The sequence below is a fragment of the Diabrotica undecimpunctata genome, chromosome 2 (assembly GCF_040954645.1).
Source record: "Diabrotica undecimpunctata isolate CICGRU chromosome 2, icDiaUnde3, whole genome shotgun sequence".
NCBI classification, from domain to species: domain Eukaryota; kingdom Metazoa; phylum Arthropoda; class Insecta; order Coleoptera; family Chrysomelidae; genus Diabrotica; species Diabrotica undecimpunctata.
Window position 1 is genome coordinate 174,689,879 of NC_092804.1, and position 20,240 is coordinate 174,710,118.

At 32.1% G+C, this 20,240-nt stretch overlaps 1 protein-coding gene across 1 annotated transcript in view; it reads right to left on the reverse strand.

The window, feature by feature from the left end:
- ifc (delta4-sphingolipid-FADS-like protein ifc) overlaps positions 1–20,240 on the reverse strand; it is a 46,159-nt gene continuing 25,919 nt past the window's right edge. Inside the window, exons 3-6 of the mRNA XM_072524076.1 lie at positions 18,379–18,518; positions 11,822–12,035; positions 10,830–11,041; positions 1–3,241 (exon numbers count right to left, since the gene is read on the reverse strand). Coding sequence (XP_072380177.1) covers positions 3,101–3,241; positions 10,830–11,041; positions 11,822–12,035; positions 18,379–18,518 — 707 coding nt within the window. The 3' untranslated portion in view covers positions 1–3,100. The remainder of the gene's footprint in view (positions 3,242–10,829; positions 11,042–11,821; positions 12,036–18,378; positions 18,519–20,240) is intronic.

A 20,240-nucleotide genomic window follows, 5' to 3' on the forward strand; every position in this document is an offset into this window, starting at 1 on the left:
TGATTGTTACCCGCTCTTTATTTTTCCTTTCCTTGAAAAAATATGTTTTTGAAACAATGTATCAATTTAACTGAAAAAATTACATTTTAAATATTCGATTATCCAGGTAAGCATTTTAAGTTTTTCAAAACAATAAGTGCTCAATTTTATTTGACATACCAATACATTCACAAAAATTACCTTAACTGATAACATGCTTTTAAATCACAATAAATAATATACATATAATTTCACAGCATTTTCCGGTATAAAGTAGCTTTCAGTTGAAAACGGTTAAAACAAATGTAAATGTTTTACTATTAAATTGTAGTACTAATTGAGGACTAATGAAGTAATTGTCAAAATATTGTACTATAATATAGTCACATCCAATAAAAAACGCGCGAAATGTATGACCATCTTTCTACAACATTCAATGATCATAAGATCGTAAAATAGTGCTAGAGAGAATAATAGGTGAGTCTTACCTCTAGACTTGCGTTTTAGGTAATGTTCACGCATAACTCTTTAGGCTCCCCTTTTCTTGTCTGCGAATACAAAATTTCAGAAAAGCCCCAAAAATTGGCATGAGGGGTATGTAATGCTACAACTTAACTGATTTTTGCAAAAAGTTGTTGCTTGATTAAACACGAATTTAAAAAAAAATTACATATAATATGAATGTCGCTACCGACAATAGGAAATTTAGTTAAGATTTTATGCTGAAAAGGACTTTGTCACAACAACAGCAAAATGAGTGACTGAAAATGAACTTTTTGTTACTATTATCGACATTGTTGAACAGTCATTAGTTTAGAGTATTATATAATCTACTAACGCGTTTTCAGGTATTTGTTCAAAAATTTCAGTGCATAAAATACCAATATGCAAAAAATTACCTGAAAGATTTTCTTTAAATCACAATAAATAATATAAAGTGTCAGATCTTTTATATTTTAAGAGTATTTTTATACAAACCTATGCTGAGTTAATCTGTACATCTTATACTAATTGCAAATGCAAAGTTTACGTCGTTGAACGTCATATGTCACTTGTCATATTTCAAATGTGGTATAACCATCGAGCAAAAAGACAAAAGAGGGAATCTAATCGTTATGAAAAGGCGACCAAAAAAGTGGCCTCTGATGGCGGACATATCCGGAAATGCGAATGCGCCAAATTTAAATTTTCCGACACTTATTAACAGTAGCTATAAAATAGTTTTCAGAATGTGTCTTAGACGAGAAAATTTTAATTAAATATTAACGATAACAGTCTAAAATGTGAAACAATTGTTAAAAAACTTCAATATAAATAAGATTTCATGTGACAGTTGGGACAAATAATAACATAACCCAACTAAATTTGATTTCTTAAACAAGGAAAGACTCTCTTTCCTTGTTTAATTTGGCCTCTCAAGATGGCACTTCCTGTCTAACAATATTTTTGCCCCCGCTACCTTTACATTCCCTCTTTTGTCTTTTTGCTCGATGGGTATAACACATGCGGGGATTCGTCAATCGTCAGGTCTTATCCACTCACATCCAGTGTTGCCAACCGGAGGGAAATTTCCCTTTTTGAGGTAATTTTTGACACAAAAGGGAAAAAACTAACTCAAAAGGGAATATTTATTCCAGTGCAAATTGTAAAATATGTTTTAAAAAAATTCAAAAGAGTATTCGAAAAGAATTAAACATATCTTTACCCCCTGGTAGTAATTGAAATGTTCCATAATGTTCTCCTATTTCAGTATTCTTAACCATAACAAAACATCATTCCGTAATCATATATCATAACTCTCAAGAATCTAAAGCACTTAGTGTCAAAAATTAAAATAGATGATGGTTGGGTAATCATTTCACAACCAGATCACTATACTTTTATATAAATATTATGATCTTTAGGTACCTATTCCCTAACTCAAAATATAATAAAACTTAATGAATGCTGATTTAAGCACTTGTCCCAATAATTTCGTCTTTATTTATTAGGTACTTAAATAAAATTTCAATTATGGTTGTTTGAATAAATATTGTAGTGGAAGTGGGAAACCCACCGAAATTGTCTTATTTGGTACTTTCTGCACAGTATAATTCTTTTTAAGCATTATAGGTACTGTGCTTTCTGTTATGTTACTTCTACAGTAGTGTATTTAGTGATAGTGGTAGCAGTAACTTTTAAAATCTCGGTTAAGGCTTTGCCACATAATAATAAAAAATGTATGTGGAAAGTGTGTAATGCATTTTATGTGACAAAAATGAAAACTGCAAAACATGCTGCAGGTAAGAAACATTTTAAAAAAATGACTGCTATTAAACCTATTTCAAGTATTTCCTCGTTTTTGGCAACTGGTATTACTTCTTTAAAACACCAAAATGCCGTGAAAGGCGCCGAAATAAGATTGTTTTTTTTTTGCTGAACATAACGTGGCTAAATATACAAATTCTTATATTTCTGTTATAAAACCCATTTTGTAAACGGGAGGGAATTTTTTTATAAAAGTGGGAATTTTTAAGGCAAGTTGAGGGAAAAAGCTTTCAAGAAGGTTGGCATCACTGCTCACATCATAATTATTTGTATTTCATTTGATTGATGTTTGGCATTAAGTCTGACTTGGTAAAAAGTTGTTTATTTTATGTTTTAGAAGGTAAATACTTTATTAAAATACACAATCTACGATGTAAAAGTAGGTAAAAACTTCAAGGCACATGTGAATAATCTTCAGAAAACCTTATAATAAAAACTCAGGTTGACAGCAAACAATTGTGAGGTTAGAACATTGGCTGTGTGTGGGAAAGCAAAAGAATAGGCAAATAAACAAGAATTTTGAGAATATTTTTAACAACTTTTTTTAGAAATTATAATCTTTACAGAGGAAATCTAATCACTGTACATATATCACAATGTTGAAGAAAGAATAATATTTTTTAAATAAGTATTATATTATAAATAAGCTATATTTAAAAAGAACGAAGTCACTGGTTATGTACAGTCAACTAAATGCTACTTTAAACCACACATAAGCAAAAGATTTTACTCCTCTCGTCTCATTTTGTCGTAGACAATGAAAATGAGACGCGAGCAATAAAATGTACTAGGTAATTTGGTGTCTTGATGGAAATTACGATGATAAGCCTTTGGCTTTCCGCCTGATTCTGGCGTAAGGTCCTACATCTGGATCCATCACGAAGTCATATAAAACTGCCGTCCAGCTGTGGTGCTGCGGTAGGTTGTCGTAGAATTCCGGTGCTATCCTCTTTACCTATAAAAAATAATTTGCATTTATTTATTGGGTAATATATCAGTCTCAAAACCATATTTAAACATTAACAAAGACAGTTTCGAAACACAATTCAGATAACTGCCTTAATCTGAGCTTTCTATAAATTGCAAGGCATAGCCAGACGTTGATAAAGATGTTAATAGAGACATGGGGAATCTAAAATTTGCATTCCCCGACATGTCTCCTCAACTAAGCAGAAATCGTTAGCGAATTGGTTTCTTGTACTCATACAGAGTAGATCCGAATAAAATGAAAAAGACAGTAAAGATTCCATTTCACGTACAAATCGTCTATGTATCTGTTTATACGTATTTCGCTTTAATAAAGCTCATCAGAACAGTTATTCATAGGCGTTCTCAACGTGAAAAATAGATCTTCCCTGTCTTTAAGAAGCAACAATAAAATGGCTTCGAAACGGACGCAATAGCGACATCTGATATTAAATCTGTAAAATAGTTTCGAAACACAATTCAGATAACTGCGTTAATCTGAGCCTTCTATTAACATCTTTATCAACGTCTGGCTATGCCTTGAAATTTATAGAAGGCTCAGGTTAAGGCAGTTATCTGAATTGTGTTTCGAAACTATTTTACGGATTTAATATCAGATGTCGCTATTGCGTCCGTTTCGAAGCCATTTTATTGTTGCTTCTTAAAGACAGGAAAGATCTATTTTTCACGTTGAGAACGCCTATGAATAACTGTTCTGATGAGCTTTATTAAAGCGAAATACGTATAAACAGATACATAGACGATTTGTACGTGAAATGGAATCTTTACTGTCTTTTTCATTTCAAATTAACAAAGACATTTTTAAAAGCTTGATTTACAGCCAAAAAGTTACTAAAAATCTCACTAGATTCTTCTTTTGCGTGGACTATTAACTGTTGCTAGTAGTTACATATGTAGTTTAGAATATTTCGGAAGACAACTGTTTTTAAAAACCCCAGGGTAAATATGTAATACGAAATATAATTGGGATATTGTTATTGTTTTATTTAAATTCAGTTAATCTTTCTTCTTCTTCCTCTTTATAAGCAATTCTGTTTGTTCATTGGCGGATTAATAGGTACCTCTATGGAAGGTTGTGACTCCATCTTTTGCAAGGTCGTCCGATACTTCTTCTGCCGATTGGTGACTTATCTCTTGCTATTTTGACTACACGGGTCTCCTCCATTCTGCTTAAGTGGTTATTCCATTCTGTTTTTCTATTTTGTGTCCATTCATTTATATACTGTACGTTACATTTTCTTCTAATGTCTTCACTTCTCTTTCGATCTCTCAGCGTATTTCCTGTAATTCTTCTCGGTACTCTCATCTCTGCCGTTTCCAGTAGCATTTGCGTTGTGGCTGTGTCGGATCTTGCTTCTCAGGCATATGTAATTATTAGTCTTACACCGGCTTTATAAATTCTTAACTTCATCTCAGTGTTAATGTGTCTGTTTTGCCATATAGTGTTATTAAGGCATCCTGCCAGTCTATTTCCTTTTTGTACTTGATCTCTCACTTCTTTGTCCAGGTCGCCATAGCTAGACAGTGTAATTCCCAGGTATTTTATTTCCATTACTTATTCAATACTGATGCCATCAATTTCTATTTTACATCTGGTTGATTCTTTGCTGACTACTATTGTTTTAGTTTTCTGAGATGACATTGTCATATTAAATTCTTTTGCTCTTATGTTAAATCTGTAGACCAGTGTTTGCAGAATATCTTCATCTAGGGCTATCAATATTGCGTCGTCTGCGTAACAGAGTATTTTTATTTCTTTGTTTCCATTCTGTATCCTCTTCCTTTGTTAACGCTTTTTGATAACTTCATCTATGATCAAATTAAAGAGCATGGGGCTCAATGAATCCCCTTGTCTTATTCCGCTGCCTATTTCTATAGGTTCTGTAATTGTCTATCTATTCTGACTTCCATTTTGTGGTTTTGGTAGATGTTTTCGATAGTTTTTATAATATTTAAGGGAACTTCTGTGTTATACAGAAGATGGATTACATCTTTGAGTCTTACGCTTTCTTGAGGTCAGTCAGACACAGAAATACTGGTCTATTATACTCTAGTGATTTCTCAGTAATTTGCTTTATAACGAATATTGCATCTGTACACGATCTTCCACTACGAAAACCCTGTTTTTCATCTCTAAACTTATCCTCTGTAATTTTCTGACTGTTTTTTATCTCCTTTTTGAATAGTAGAATTAGCTCGTTGTCCATTCTTCCGGTATTTTATTGTTTTATAATTTTATTAATGTTTTTAATTGTTCAAAACTCCGCATGCAGTTTTGTTGGGTGGATCGAGTAACTCGACAGAACTATTGCCGGTCCCAAGACCGGATAAAGGAGGAGGGGGTCTTCAGCCAGGTTAGACTGTTTCTACTGATAGACTTTAACACCATACAGCACATAGAAACAGGATTATGCCTCGGAACAGTTAATCTTTAACCTAAGTAATCATCATCAGCCGTTTTCAGTCCACTGCTAAACATAGGCCTCCCGTAAATAATTCCGCTGCATCTGATCTTAAGCACCCTGAATCTAGTTGTGCTGAATTTCGTCCGACCACCTTGTTGGAGGACGTCTCTAGAGGACGGAGGACGATTTGAAACTCTGTCTCTAAGGGATAAATTCAATTTGGGATAAATGTACATTGGTCCATACGAGGTCATTATAGGGACTGATAGATATTGGAAATGGTAAAGTCGCTATTGACACCTCGACCAGATTCGTTCATTAGCCAGAGATTTCTGTTCCTTACGACTCAAAAGAGGAGCTTATTGAACTTTTATAGTTTTTGATAGTCAGCTAGTTTTTAATAGTTCATTCTTAAGTTGTTAATACATTCTCCCCATGTTTGTGAATAAAAGAAAACCATTGTCATAACATAACCTACCAGCCAGTATGAAATTTTAATAAACAGAAAATAAAATTGCAATGTTGCCAACTTTGGTTGGCAAACTCCAGTTCTACAGTTCGGATGAAGAAATAATTTTTTCGAGTAGGAGCTTATGGTTCCCTGTTAGTAATCCATAAAAATTTTTAAATCTTCCAAGAAATGTGTTGGAAGTCCTGGTCTCACTAATTAACGATTCCTTTGAAAAAGGTATATTTCCAGAGTGCCTAAAGACAGCCATTATTATTCCTCTTTATAAGGGTGGTGAAAAATTGAATATCTGCAACTATAGACCTATTGCCTTACTATCGGTCACATACAAAATTATCGAGAGACTTATAAAAGCCCGACTTATGTCCTTCCTGATTGAAAACAACATTTTATCCCAAAGTCAGCTTTTATCTAATAAATCTACCATTGATGCTATGTTTTCTGTACACCATGAGGTCTATCAAGCACTAAATAATAATCTTTATTATACTGTTTTTTGTGACTATACCAAAGCTTTTGATTGTGTAAATGATACTGACTCTAGTCACAATAGCATTGTATGTGGAGTACCACAAGGTTCAGTATTAAGTCCTCTACTTTTCCTTATCTTTATAAATGACATCACTAACTTAAAAATCCATGAATACAAATTGTTCTTTTTGCTGATGATACCAGTATCACCTGAAGGAACCCTAATATTGCAACTTTTTATGCAACTATAACTTCTTACTCTCTTTTAACGTGGATAAGACAGTATCATTATCCTATAAAGGAGCTCTTCAATCCTTGCTTCTTAATAACAGCCAGATCAGTATCGTTGATTCTGTAAAATTTCTTGGTATTTCTTGGTAAACAGCAACCTTAAATAATATCCATTTTTAAGTGAGAAACTAGCCTCAGCCTGCTATGCAATAAGATCTGTTTCGAAGGAAATCAATTTAGCATATTCTAAAATAACATATTTTTCTTTGTTCGAGTCTCATATTCGATATGGTCTTCCTTTTTGGGGTTCTAGTCCAGCTGTAAAATCTGATGTTATTTTTAAATTACAAAAAAGAGCAATACGGTATGTTTTTGGCCTTAGTAGAATAACACACTGCAGCAGCTACTTCAAAAATCACGGGATTTTAACTCTTCCTTCTTTATATATTTTAGAAACTGTTTGCTTAATCGTAAACACCTACATGTTTTTCTAGCAAGACCTAAACATGACTACTCAACCAGAAATTTAACCTTTGATGTGTATTTACCGATCTCGTCCACTGAGTTAGTAAAGAAATCTATATTAAATTCGGCAAAAAAATTATACAACCATCTCCCGTTACAACTCAAATCTGCAATATCTTTTCCCAAGTTCCGTAAAATGACAAAAGCCTATCTATCTGAAAGACCATATTATTCAGTAGAAGAGTTTCTTAACGAATAACTAAAAAATTAGGTACAGTACCTTTACAAGTAACTAAAGTATTTTTATATATATTTGGGTATCATATGCAGCAACTTAAACTTCGTAAGGTTTTCTTATGCAATTTATTTAAATTTTGCAATGGATTGTGTATGTTAACTTTTATTTTGTGATATTGACGATTTATGTAATTTCAGTGACAATAAAGCATAATTCTATTCTATTCTAATCACTGTTTGGTTTTCGGTTAGCTAGTAATTAGCTAGTTATTAAACTAATATGCGTCAAATCTGCGAAGCTGGGTATTATACAGGGTGTTTCAAAAAAAGGTAATCCCGTCTCTAGGGTAGGTAAAAAACTGAAAAATAATTGGGGTTTGCTTAGTAAAAAATTTTTGTAACGCCATCCGTTTTCAAGATACAGGGCGTTGAAGAAAAAAAATTTACGCATTTTTTACGATTTTGCCGAAACTACTGGCAACATTGTAATGAAATTTTATACGAATATGTTTTGGAAGCTGATACATCCTATGAATTTGTTTTTATATATGATTCTCATAGAGGGCGCTAGTTACACGGATCGTACTAAGTATTAGTCAATATAACTTTTTTAAGAGTATAATTATTAATCAAAATTTCAAGTAAACTTAAAAATCATTCAATTTTACACGAAAAAGGTACTCTTGGTAAAACTCGATACTGTGTACCGTTTTCGGAAAATTATGATTTGAAAATTATGAAGTAATAATTGATGCTGGTATAAAATAGTTAGTAATTAAACAAAACTCACAAGAAGAAAATTAAATTAATGACTAAGAACATAAAATAAAATTCAATTACAGTAAGTGTTCAAAATGCCCTCCGTTTTCGCGAATACACAAGTCTATTCTTTTTTCTAAAAATTCCATTAACCTTCTAAACTGTAGGGGATCAGCTATGATGTTATTAAATTGACGTTGAATTCTTTCTTCCAATTCTTGGCGTGAATTTACCTCTGTAGCATAGACTTTTTCCTTAATATACGACCAATCTGCGTAGTCCAAAGGGTTAAAATTGCATGACCAAGGAGGCCAATGAATCGGAGCTTCTGCACCTCTACCAATCCATAGATTCGGAAAATGATTACTCAACCAATTACGACACCTTCTATCAAAGTGTGGTGGAGCTCCATCGTGCATAAAAAATAAAGATCTTCGCTTGTTTAGCGTTAAATCTTCTAATATCTCGAATAAGGAATTGTTTAAAAAATCAAGATACATATCACCATTTAAATTTTCAGGTAAAATATGATAACCTATTAATTTGTTACCTAAAGTTGCTGCCCAAACATTAACTTTAAATGAGTGTTGGTAATGTGATACCCTTTTGACTCGTGGATTCTCATCACACCAGTAGTGTGCATTATGGGAGTTAAACATACCTTGTCGCGTAAAGGTGGCCTCGTCCGTAAAAAGAATGCATTTTAAAAAATTTGGATTGTGGGCTGTCCTTTGTTGCAATGTTTCACAAAAATCCACTCTAACCGGTAGATCATCTGGCAAGAACTCTTGGACTTGTCTGTAATGATAAGGATGTAATTGCTGTTCTTTCAGTATCCGCCAAGTACTTGAAGGAGAAGTATTTGTTTGTCTTGCTATATTCCTTACGCTAACTGTTGGATCTTGATCAAGTAAATTTAAAATATTATTTACTTTATTAATTGTTCTTGTTGTTCTTGGTCTACCAGAATTTATTTCATTTGGTCTCACATTCCCAGTTTCTCGACAACGTCGTTCAACTGCTCTAAATGTTTTTTTACTTGGTAAGTTTCTTCTAGGAAACTTTTCTGCATAACGTGTCACAGCTGCACTAGAACATCCTAAACATTCGCCTAAGGTTAATAACATGTCAGTGTATTCAACATTTGAGTACATTTTGATTTGATTTTACAAATAACAAGGTTTCAAAACTCTAATTATTGTTGATTTATCGTCATAACAATCAATAAATGTCAGATTTCCATGGCACACTTGGAGAAAATAGAGGTATACCTATTAGAACTTTATCATTACTACCAGCATCAATTATTACTTCATAATTTTCAAATCAAAATATTCCGAAAACGGTACACAGTATCGAGTTTTACCAAGAGTACCTTTTTCGTGTAAAATTGAATGATGTTTAAGTTTACTTGAAATTTTGATTAATAATTATACTCTTAAAAAAGTTATATTGACTAATACTTAGTACGATCCGTGTAACTAGCGCCCTCTATGAGAATCAGATATAAAAACAAATTCATGGGGTGTATCAGCTTCCAAAACAGCTACATTCGTATAAAATTTTATTACAATGTTGCCAGTAGTTTCGGCAAAATCGTAAAAATGCGTAAAATTTTTTTTTCTTCGACGCCCTGTATCTTGAAAACGGGTGGCGTTACAAAAATTTTTTACTAAGCAAACCTCAATTATTTTTCAGTTTTTTACCTACCCTAGAGACGGGGTTGCCTTTTTTTGAAACACGCTGTATATACCCTTTAGCCAGATAACTTGAACTTAAGGTTAATATAAACAACTTCCACAAAGAAAGCGCTGTGTTTATAATATTAAATCGGTTAAACGGCAGGATTACTCATACTTTTTAACTTAATCTAAACACAGACGAAATTAATGATATGGGTACTTAGACGTAATAAAACAGTCTACGAAATACTGTGTGTTGAGCACCATCAAAATTTTAAGGGCCATTAGTAGAAAAACGAAACGTTACAATAGATGATAATTATAAATTAAAAAATATTTTATGTTACACATATCTCAAACTGAATTACAAAATCTCTTTGAATTGCAGTCGCGAATAGTTTTATAATTTTAATTTGCTATATAATTTTTTATAGACATGTTTTAAATTATTTGATTAAAATAATTAATGTTTTTTACATTGTTTAACTTTTTAAATATTAAACTGTTTGATAAGCATTTATAATTAATCATGAGAGTCAATGTGACACAAAATTTAACTTTTATCGACTTGGATAATATGGATAATTGGAATCCATAAATAACTACCAGGCCTGTCCTTCGGAATGTATCTTAATTTTTTGTGGCGTCAGTCTGGGAAACGAAGACTATATTAAAAAATAAATAAGAAAAACCTCGATGTATGCAACTTTTTCCACTTACAAAAGAAAGTCATTTTTTCACCTTATTTTCGTTTACGCTATAACAGTTTATTATTAAATTATTGTTAACTTTTATTATTAGTGATATATTTTCAATTAAACTAGTAATATGACTCACGTCTGGTAATCTTGAACCAGGAACGGCAGGAAAATCGTGGTGTTCGTTATGATACCCCACGTTAAATGTTATCCAGTTCAATGGACCATAGTAACTGTACGTTTCATAGCCCTTTTTGAACATGTAATGTTCACTGATGAAGTGTCCCGCTACCGGATGGAGGCCCATAGCCATAACAGAGCCCAGCAGAAGGTATCCCAACATTCTTCCTCCTAAATATAAAAGAAAAATGAAATTAACCTTAGTTTATTAATTGAAACAATTGTTTAATAAAAAAACCTCAGGTTTTGGCCGATGACTTTTCAAGTTGTCCTAGGTCATAGGTAAAACTACGGTAACGGTTCTGAATGCATACCTATACAGGGTGCAACAGATAAACTGCCAATTATTTGAACAAAAGGAATTAGGCGAAAATTTAGGATGCCGGTTTTATGCCAAGTTTGACAGCACACTGTATAATAAAAAAGGCAACTTTACACTGTAAACAATTAAAGCTGTATGTGTTTAATAAGTTCCTAAGGAATTTAAACTTTTATTCAAATTACATTAAAGGATATTGAACTTTATATACATGGTAAAAAAGCTTACTATTCCTATAAAAACCATTATAACTCAAAAAAAGGTTAACGCTAGGTATAGGGAAGTATTAACAAAAAATGTTCAGAATAACGTGAATATTTCTAAAATAAAAAATATACAGGGTGCCCCATTAAAAAAACGAAGTTATAACCAACTTCCGGTATACAAAAGTAGCACAGAGATAAAAATATTTTCATTAAACAGTTCACTATTCAAAACCTCTTCTATCCAATTTTCATGATTCAGTTTCCTTTAGTTCTCGAGATATTTCTAATTGACCATTTATCTGCTGCACCCTGTATAGTATATTATTCAATAAGTCAACATTTAATTATCAAAATGTTGTAATCCTATTGTACAAACAAACATTAATTAAAAAATAACATAAAACATTTATTACATTTTTATCTTACCCAAAAAATAAACGACAAGAGCATCGAAGGCGAGTTGAATTACTAGGTTTACGAATTCTAAAAACGTGGGCGGCTTCGGATAAACTACGAGCGGACGAAATGAGTAGAAAAACGGTTGCAGTATCACCCAAATAAATTTCCCAAAGGTCGTACAAAATAGTTTGGCCTCTATGTACGTTGGGATGTCTGTATCTTTCTGTTCGTCACCTTGGTACTACAAAAAAGAGTTAATTTAAATGAAACATATCAAAATAGTTGCTTTTTAGATAAAATATTGTAATTATTGGAATTTTGTACTTGGCAACACTAGTTCACAATGTAATAAAGTGACTCCGGTCCGGTAGTCAACTGGCATTTTTAATCTTATTTAATAATGTAGCACATGTTTAGTTTTAATTCTTACTGTAGAATAAAGTATTTAAATAATTAACTGCGAACTCTTAATTACCAAAACTACTGACGAAAATTTCTAACAATAAAAAGTCACGGATGGTATATAAGTGGCCAATATCACGTTTTGTGATAATAATTGTACATGTACATATACAGTGATGAGTGTCTTACCACCCGGCAAAATAGCGGAAAGGATAGAAGACAGATTAAGTTGTGAGATAGTATGAGATAAAGCTAGTTCTTGACGTGGCTATTTCACTTCATTCATAATTATACGGATGACCTCGAAAATATTTTATTTTAATAATTTCTGATGTTAGAATAAATGATTGAATAAATTAAGATATATTATAGTAAAAAACATTAATTATTAGCGATTTTAAATTATAAATCTTTAAGTTTATTTAATAATAAAAATAACTTAACTGAAATATTTTATTAAACTAAAGGTAGGTATGTTCTATCCGAAAACAATTATTGTATCTGGAATTGGCGTAATAGTTAGAGACGTGGTCTACTGACAAGAAGATTGAGGTTCAATTCACACCAAGGATAAAATTTTTGTTTTACTCAATCAAAAAATAATAGAAAATATGATACATATTAGGTAAAAAGTTTTCGAAAAACTCATTATTTACAATTTATTCTTATTCCAATGTTAAAAAATAGAAATACAAAATAATTCAAATTCAATTTCAGTTTTACAGTCTTCAGTTGTGATTGCAAAATAATCCGGTTAAGACTGTTTAATGCCAAATCCATCACTAAATTCTCAGTGTTAATATCAATTCCTCTGTACAGGTAATGATTTTCAAAACAATTAACAACATTGTAATGGATGCGCGCGAACAGCTGCCTGCTTTACAGCTAACCAAATCATCAAGCCATCAAAAATAATAACATACCGAGAAGTGTTTTTGCACGGTAAACAGAAACTTTTTATTGAAAGAACAATTCGTGAAAATGGTTTTAACGGTCGAGGAAAAAGTGCAAATTGTTGTCTGGCATGTGAATGGATTATCAGACAACATGATTAGACAACAATATTTAAATATGTTTCCAAATAGGCCGGCTCCAGCACGATCAACAATTCAGTCTATTATACGTAATTTTTTTACTTATGGATCCGTGTTCACTCCAAGAGGAGTTCGTAGACGAAGGGAGGTAAATCCAGATTTGGAACTAAGGGACACTTTGATTTGTGCAAGTATTGAGCAAAATCCTACCCAATCAACATCTCGTCTCGGAGAACAATATGGAATTTCAAAATTTAGAAAATTTTGAAAAGACATGGATACCGTCCCTATAAACTTCATAAACCCAACGAACAATTCCTTGGTGATCAATATAGACGTTTAGAATTTTGTCAAACTACAATGGAAATGTCACATCACGATGAAAATTTTTTAGAGAACGTTTTGTTCACCGATGAATGTACGTTTTCATTGCAGGGCCGTCACAATTCAATGGGGAATAATAGGGAATCATGTCATTGGTCCATTTTTTATAGACGGTATGTTGACTGGGCGGAAATACTTGGAACTTCTGCAAAATCAAATTGTCCCAGCCCTTCGTAATTTACCAATATCTTTCGATTCCATATGGTTTCAACACGATGGTTGTCCTGCACCTAATTCTCGCATCGTCAGTGAATATCTCAGTGCGATTTTTCCTAATCGATTGATTAGTGGCCACGGAGATATTTTTTAGCCTGCAAGATCACCTGATCTTGCACCTTGTGATTTTTTTATGTGGGGATATATCAAGTGCAAGCTATATGGAATTGAAGACGATAGGCCTAATTCTCTCCAAGAATTAAGAGAAAAGATCTCTGATTCAATGAGAGGTATTAGTTCAGAAACATTAACTAATGTTAGACGAAACTTTTTTAATAGATTGGGTTATTGTTCTGCTGCTAATGGAGGCTTATTCGAACATTTATTGTAAATACATTTCATTAGAATAATTTTTTTTTATTTTTATAGAATTTCTACCTATTTAAATATTTTTGGAAGTACATTTATTTAGAACGTTCTTTTATGTTTGAAGAATTATTACTTTATTTTCGAAAGTACGACATTGTTTTTTCAATAAGATATTTGTGTTTAACTTTAAACACTTCTAATACTAGTAACGACTGACATAAATGTTTAGCGATTCAAAGCAAAACGATCTCTGCATAATTTCAAATTATTAAAAAAAAAATAAATAAAACCACATGTAGGTTTTGAACCCTAATCGTCTGCGACGTCTGTGTCGAATTCTTACCACTAATCCACGAAGGATAGTGATTATTCCGTGACAAGAGTGTACGCATCATAGTAGAAATTATTCTTGGTTAATAATTTAAAACTTTAGATTAAATAATTACTATTAATTAAATTATTTTTTTCACATTTTTGCTTTATTGTGGTCAATCAGTTTTTACTTTATGTTAAATTAAAAAATGGAAATACGTCACACATACGTTACACATAATAATTATGAAACCGTTATTAAACCATATTAAGAAACCGTTAATCATGGGACTTTGTTTATAAATTATGAGTGAAAGACAAACAAGGCAAATATTAATTATCGATATTAGATTTATTATTTTCCAAAATGCTATATATACAACCATCCTGTGTATGCCTTTTTGTATACTTTTGAATGGGTGGGATTTAATTTTTGAAACATTTTTTCATTCAGATCGGGATAACTTGCAAAACATTCGTTTTAAAAGGATCTAGTAATTTTTTAGGGTTCTACGATTGTTGACATGATCCATATTTTGGATGACTGGACAGGATAATTGGCGTATGACTCATCAATTCCATGTTTTGAGTGCGTAAAACTATTTATTTTTGCTTTGTTTTTTTATTTTAACCGCCGCGCCGTCAGTTTTGATGTTTGGCAATAAATGCCAGGTGGTACTTTCGACTCCTTGAAAAACCATTGTGGAATACATTATAATTTCTCACTTATCATATAACACTTATCTTTATGTTAATACCTATTCGTTAAATAATGAAAAACTAACACCTGTACAAATATAAAAACTATTTCTAGGTATTACTATCAGTTAAAAATATAATAAATTAAACAAGACTTTAAAATTCAAACTGGGATTTTGTCTAGGATTTTCAAAGCAATATATTACGCTTGTTTACAGATTTTTAAATTTTTTATCTTTTGTTATCTAGACAAATAAATACGGACCAGCTGCAAATATTTATTAGATGAAGATGAAGCATAATACAAACAATGAGATACACTACAATAGAAGATATTAATGGTATTATAGTGTGGCCGACATAGCTCAGCCTCAAGCTTTATTTTTAAGCTTCAATTAGAAGAGACAATCGAATTTCTGGTCTCATTAGGAACTAAAGATGAACTTGACGAAGAAACGGAATCTTTTTGTTAAATAAATTCCAGCAAGTTGCTTGGAATAACTCATCTCAGCTAGTCCAAAGAACTGAAGATAATCATTTATTTATAGAGCACAATAGTCCTTGTAGGCCTAGGGTAAAAAGTTACATTTAAAATACTTTATTTTTCACTAAAATTCTTGACGAATTTTTTTCCTATCAATTCTTTCCTATGCTTCTTTAAAATCAGTGGTAGGAATAGACGGAAGATTTGTTTCACAACTTAAGATGTCGATCTTACTACCATTTAGAGCGTACTAAGTAATGTAATTAATTCCAATTCGAAGGACCACCCACTAACGTAGGAAATAAGAACACAAGCATTAAACAATACGTAATTTAATGATTAACTTTGTTACTACAACTAAGTTAAGATCTAGCCAAAGTTTCTATATCTAAACCGCCGATCACTGTCCAATTACACGAGTCGGCGAAACACCACATGAGAGCACTGTTACAGTGTAAAGATGATACTAATATAATTGTCACATGAACCAAGGATGTTTCCTTCAGTATTAATATACTTGATTAATAATGAGCGTTTGTGAAACATGTAGCCTTTAAACTATAAGCTATATAACAATAACTAAGTATACTCAATGACAAACACAGATGACCCCAGACGTATAACTATAAATGGCAGTAAGATAGAACAAATCCAGGAATATATCTACCTAGGCCAAATCCTGAAACTTGACAAAGAGGACCAAAGTGCGGAAATTACTAGAAGAGCAAGACTAGCATGGGCAGGATTTGGAAAACTTAGTTGGATACTTAAGAACCGCAAAATACCCCAATACTTGAGGAGCAAAGTGTTCAACCAATGCGTCCTTCCTATCATGACATATGGATGTCAAGCCTGGACCCTAACCAAGGCAAACATGAATAAACTAGCCACAACAGAAAGAACAATGGAAAGAGCAATGTTAGGTATACGACTGTCAGATAAAAAGAGGAACGACTGGGTAAGATCCAAAACAAAAGTAGAGGACATGGCAACAAAAATTGCCAAACTTAAATGGAGCTTCGCGGGACCCACTGCTAGATAAAAAGACCAACGTTGGAATACTACAATACAACATTGGAGACCTTACGAAAGTAAACGACCAAGAGGAAGACCACAGATGAGATAGGTTGATGATATTAAAAGAATAGCCGAAACAAATTGGAAATATGTTGCTCAGGATAGAGACCGATGGAAGGAGTTGGGAGAGGCCTATGTTCAAATATGGATGACAGAAGGCTAAGAAGAAGAAGAAGAACTCAATACGCGAGAGTCTAAAACTCTTAAAATAGAAATGCGTCGACCCCTTTGATCGAATACTAAACTGACACTGACTAATATGCAAGAGTTGAAAACTCTAACCAAGACGCGACTAGCTAAGCTGGGATACAATCTGACACTGACAACGTGACTACTTTCAAATTATCACTGCCTCACATATCAGGGGTCAGGAGAAATTTCTTTGAAATTTTTATTAGGTAGCTAAAACCCCCTTTTAAATGATTCCTAACCGATTTTCTAGGTTGGACTAGCGATTTCTTTGGAATTTGCTCGGAGAAAGTTAGCTATACAGCGTTCCACGTTAAGAAAATAACATTAGGCTTATGGAGATCAGTGTTGCCAAAACTCTCAGGCATGCGGTTTACTAGATTGTCGATATATTTTTCGAATTTCCATTTTCAATTAACATTTAACTGTAAAGTCAGAATAACAACTGAAGAACCACAAAGCCTTATTATCATTATGTAGTCTCAGAGAACGACATAAAATCGCTGACATACGTACACCGTATTCTTTTAAGTTGCAATTAGTAATTAGATATATGCATTCCAAGCGGTCCGTTTATTTGCTTTTAAATTTTTAATAGCCGGCAAAGTGTATGATTTAACTAAGCAATATTTTCTACTGATTTCTATGATTCATGGTATATGATATTCTTACCGAAAAACAAATAAACTGTCGTTACTATAATTAAAATAAGATAAAATAAAATTATCTTTTGTAAATACTATTTATTTAATTAAAATCATTTTCCCTACTTTTCATCTCTTGTTTCGAATGGGCACTTTTGGTCAATTACGTTAAAAAACAATAATTTAATTCATGTCTGTGAAAACGAAAATACAAATAATTATACAACCCTGAATCATGCTTGTGTTCATCGTGGCATCGCTGCGCTTCTATCGTCCATAAGAAATACATGGCCCTATCTCCGCAATGTTATTTTCTTAACTTGGAACGCTCTATAGTAATCTTATGAAATTAGAAATTGTTTGCTACCAGTGGCGTAGCATCCAATCAGTGAATATTGTATCTTTTTCAAAGTCTACGCTGGACTCTAGTTTTTTATCAAAAGCCTTATGGTTGTCGATGTAACAGAGATATACTTTTTTCTGGGATCGAGGCATTTTCGAATGAGTGTTTGGAATCGCAAACAGCGCTTCTCTTGTTCCCAAGGCGCTTTCTAAATCGGAACTGAGAGTCACTTATGTCTATTTCACATTTTTTATAAATTCGATTGTGTATAATCTTTAGGAATATTTTTAGTAAGTGACTCATTAAGCTAATGAGCCTAAATTCATCGCATTTGCGGGAAGTGGATTTATTTGGTACAACTATGAATTCGGAGTTAAGCCATTTCTTTGGTATTACGCCACGTTCATATGTTCTTAAAAAGATAACATGTTTTTTACTTAACGTACTATATGTATGATGTATATATACTAATTTATATAATAAAAACTTACTCTGTGGTGCTCCAAGTGGTATTTTTTAAAGCTTATAGTAATCGGTAATCCTATTGGCAAATTCGCAAAAAATCCAAATAATTTGTTGTGCAACGGTCGTGCGTGCCCAAATGCCAAATTGTGTGCAATTTCATGTATAGCTGTAAAAAAAAGGATATCAAAGGATTCTTATTAAACAAAAAGCAATTTTAGTCACTTTGCGGCCGACATTAGATTGAAATGGTCTGCAAAAAATTCTCGAAAAAAATTAACAGAGCACCATGTTTAATGGAGTTGCAATTTCTTTTTTTATAATTTTTTTAAAAAACAAACATTGGTTTAAGGAATGAATAACAATTTAGATTATCACAGGGCACTTTAAAAAACTTTATATTATTATTTTAGAAACTTTGAAAGCTTCATTACTATACTTGAGAATCAAATTTGTAGGCAGTAAATTCTCCGAACTGTGAATGCGATAAACCAACAACATCGTTGCCAGTTTGTAATGATAGATATTCTACCAATTTATCATTTAATCTTTGACATGCAGCAAAATTATCATATTAATAATCGTTTTGTATTTGTTAAAGTATATAATAAAATGTATTTAGTAACATCAATATTTATGTATAATATTATATTTATATACAATACTTATATATAGAAAACATCTAAAGTACGATAATATTCTTTGTAAAAGTCATACATGACAACATCGCATTCTAGGACCGGTAGAAAGGAATAGTAGATCAACGTTGTCATAATATAGAGAGAGATAATTTGCTCATTGACCTCTTAGCATTCAGTAGCGTATCGTTCACACTGTTGCAGTGACTTTTCAAAATTAATCTTAATATAATATGATATGAGACTTATATTTAACTTTGAAGTGTATACTTCTTATCACAAAAAAATACTTACTTTCAAATTCCATAATTTTGTACAAAACATACGAGACAAAGAAACTTTCTATGACATTTAATGACAAACTATAATTTTTTTTAATGACATTTTTTGTTTGTTACAAAAATTAATTATCAAAAAGGCAGGTAGAGAGATTTACCCTGCTGTTATTTCAATGAAAGGTTTCTTTTCATTGGAATTACTTACATTTTAAATATACTAATTTACATAATTATGAAAATCCAATTCTGAACTTGCCGATTACATGAAGTGAACTTTTACTTTTAGTGAACATATAAACACTCACACATATATATTATAATTAAATAAAATAAATCGAATCGAATATACCTAATATATATAAGAAGTATTCATTTTTTTTAAGAGCAAAGTATATTGGTACAAAATGTATTTTAGTTTGAAAACTAGGTTAACAAAACAAACTTACTTACATACGAAAGTAATCTTAATAAAATGGTTTGACCTCCACAGGAAGTTAAAATATTAATCATCGTATGAAGACGACTCGTCGGCTGATGAAGAGCTATCGCGATCACTATTATTTACATTGATAATTAATGGTTCAACCTAAATGTCCACTCTTGTGTCTAAGTCCCACATTCTATCTTCTTCTTTTATAGTGTGTCTTATACAATTTTTCCAAGACTCAGGTGTGACATTTTGTATGGCAGTAGCTAACAAGCACTTCACCTCCTCCATTTTAAAACTCAAGTTTTCCCTTGCCACTCGGTTTTTTATTTGAGCCCATATAAGCTCGATAGGGTTCAGCTCACAATGCTAAGGAGGGAGGCGATGTACAATTATGTTGTTTGCACGAGCCATTTCATCGACTGCATATTTCTTGAAAACGGGTATATGTATCCTCGCGAGGTTTAATAATTGTACTTTCAACATGTTGTCATTGAATGGTATATTTTTTTGAGAGAGCCAGTTGATTATTTCACCTTTTCGCCAGG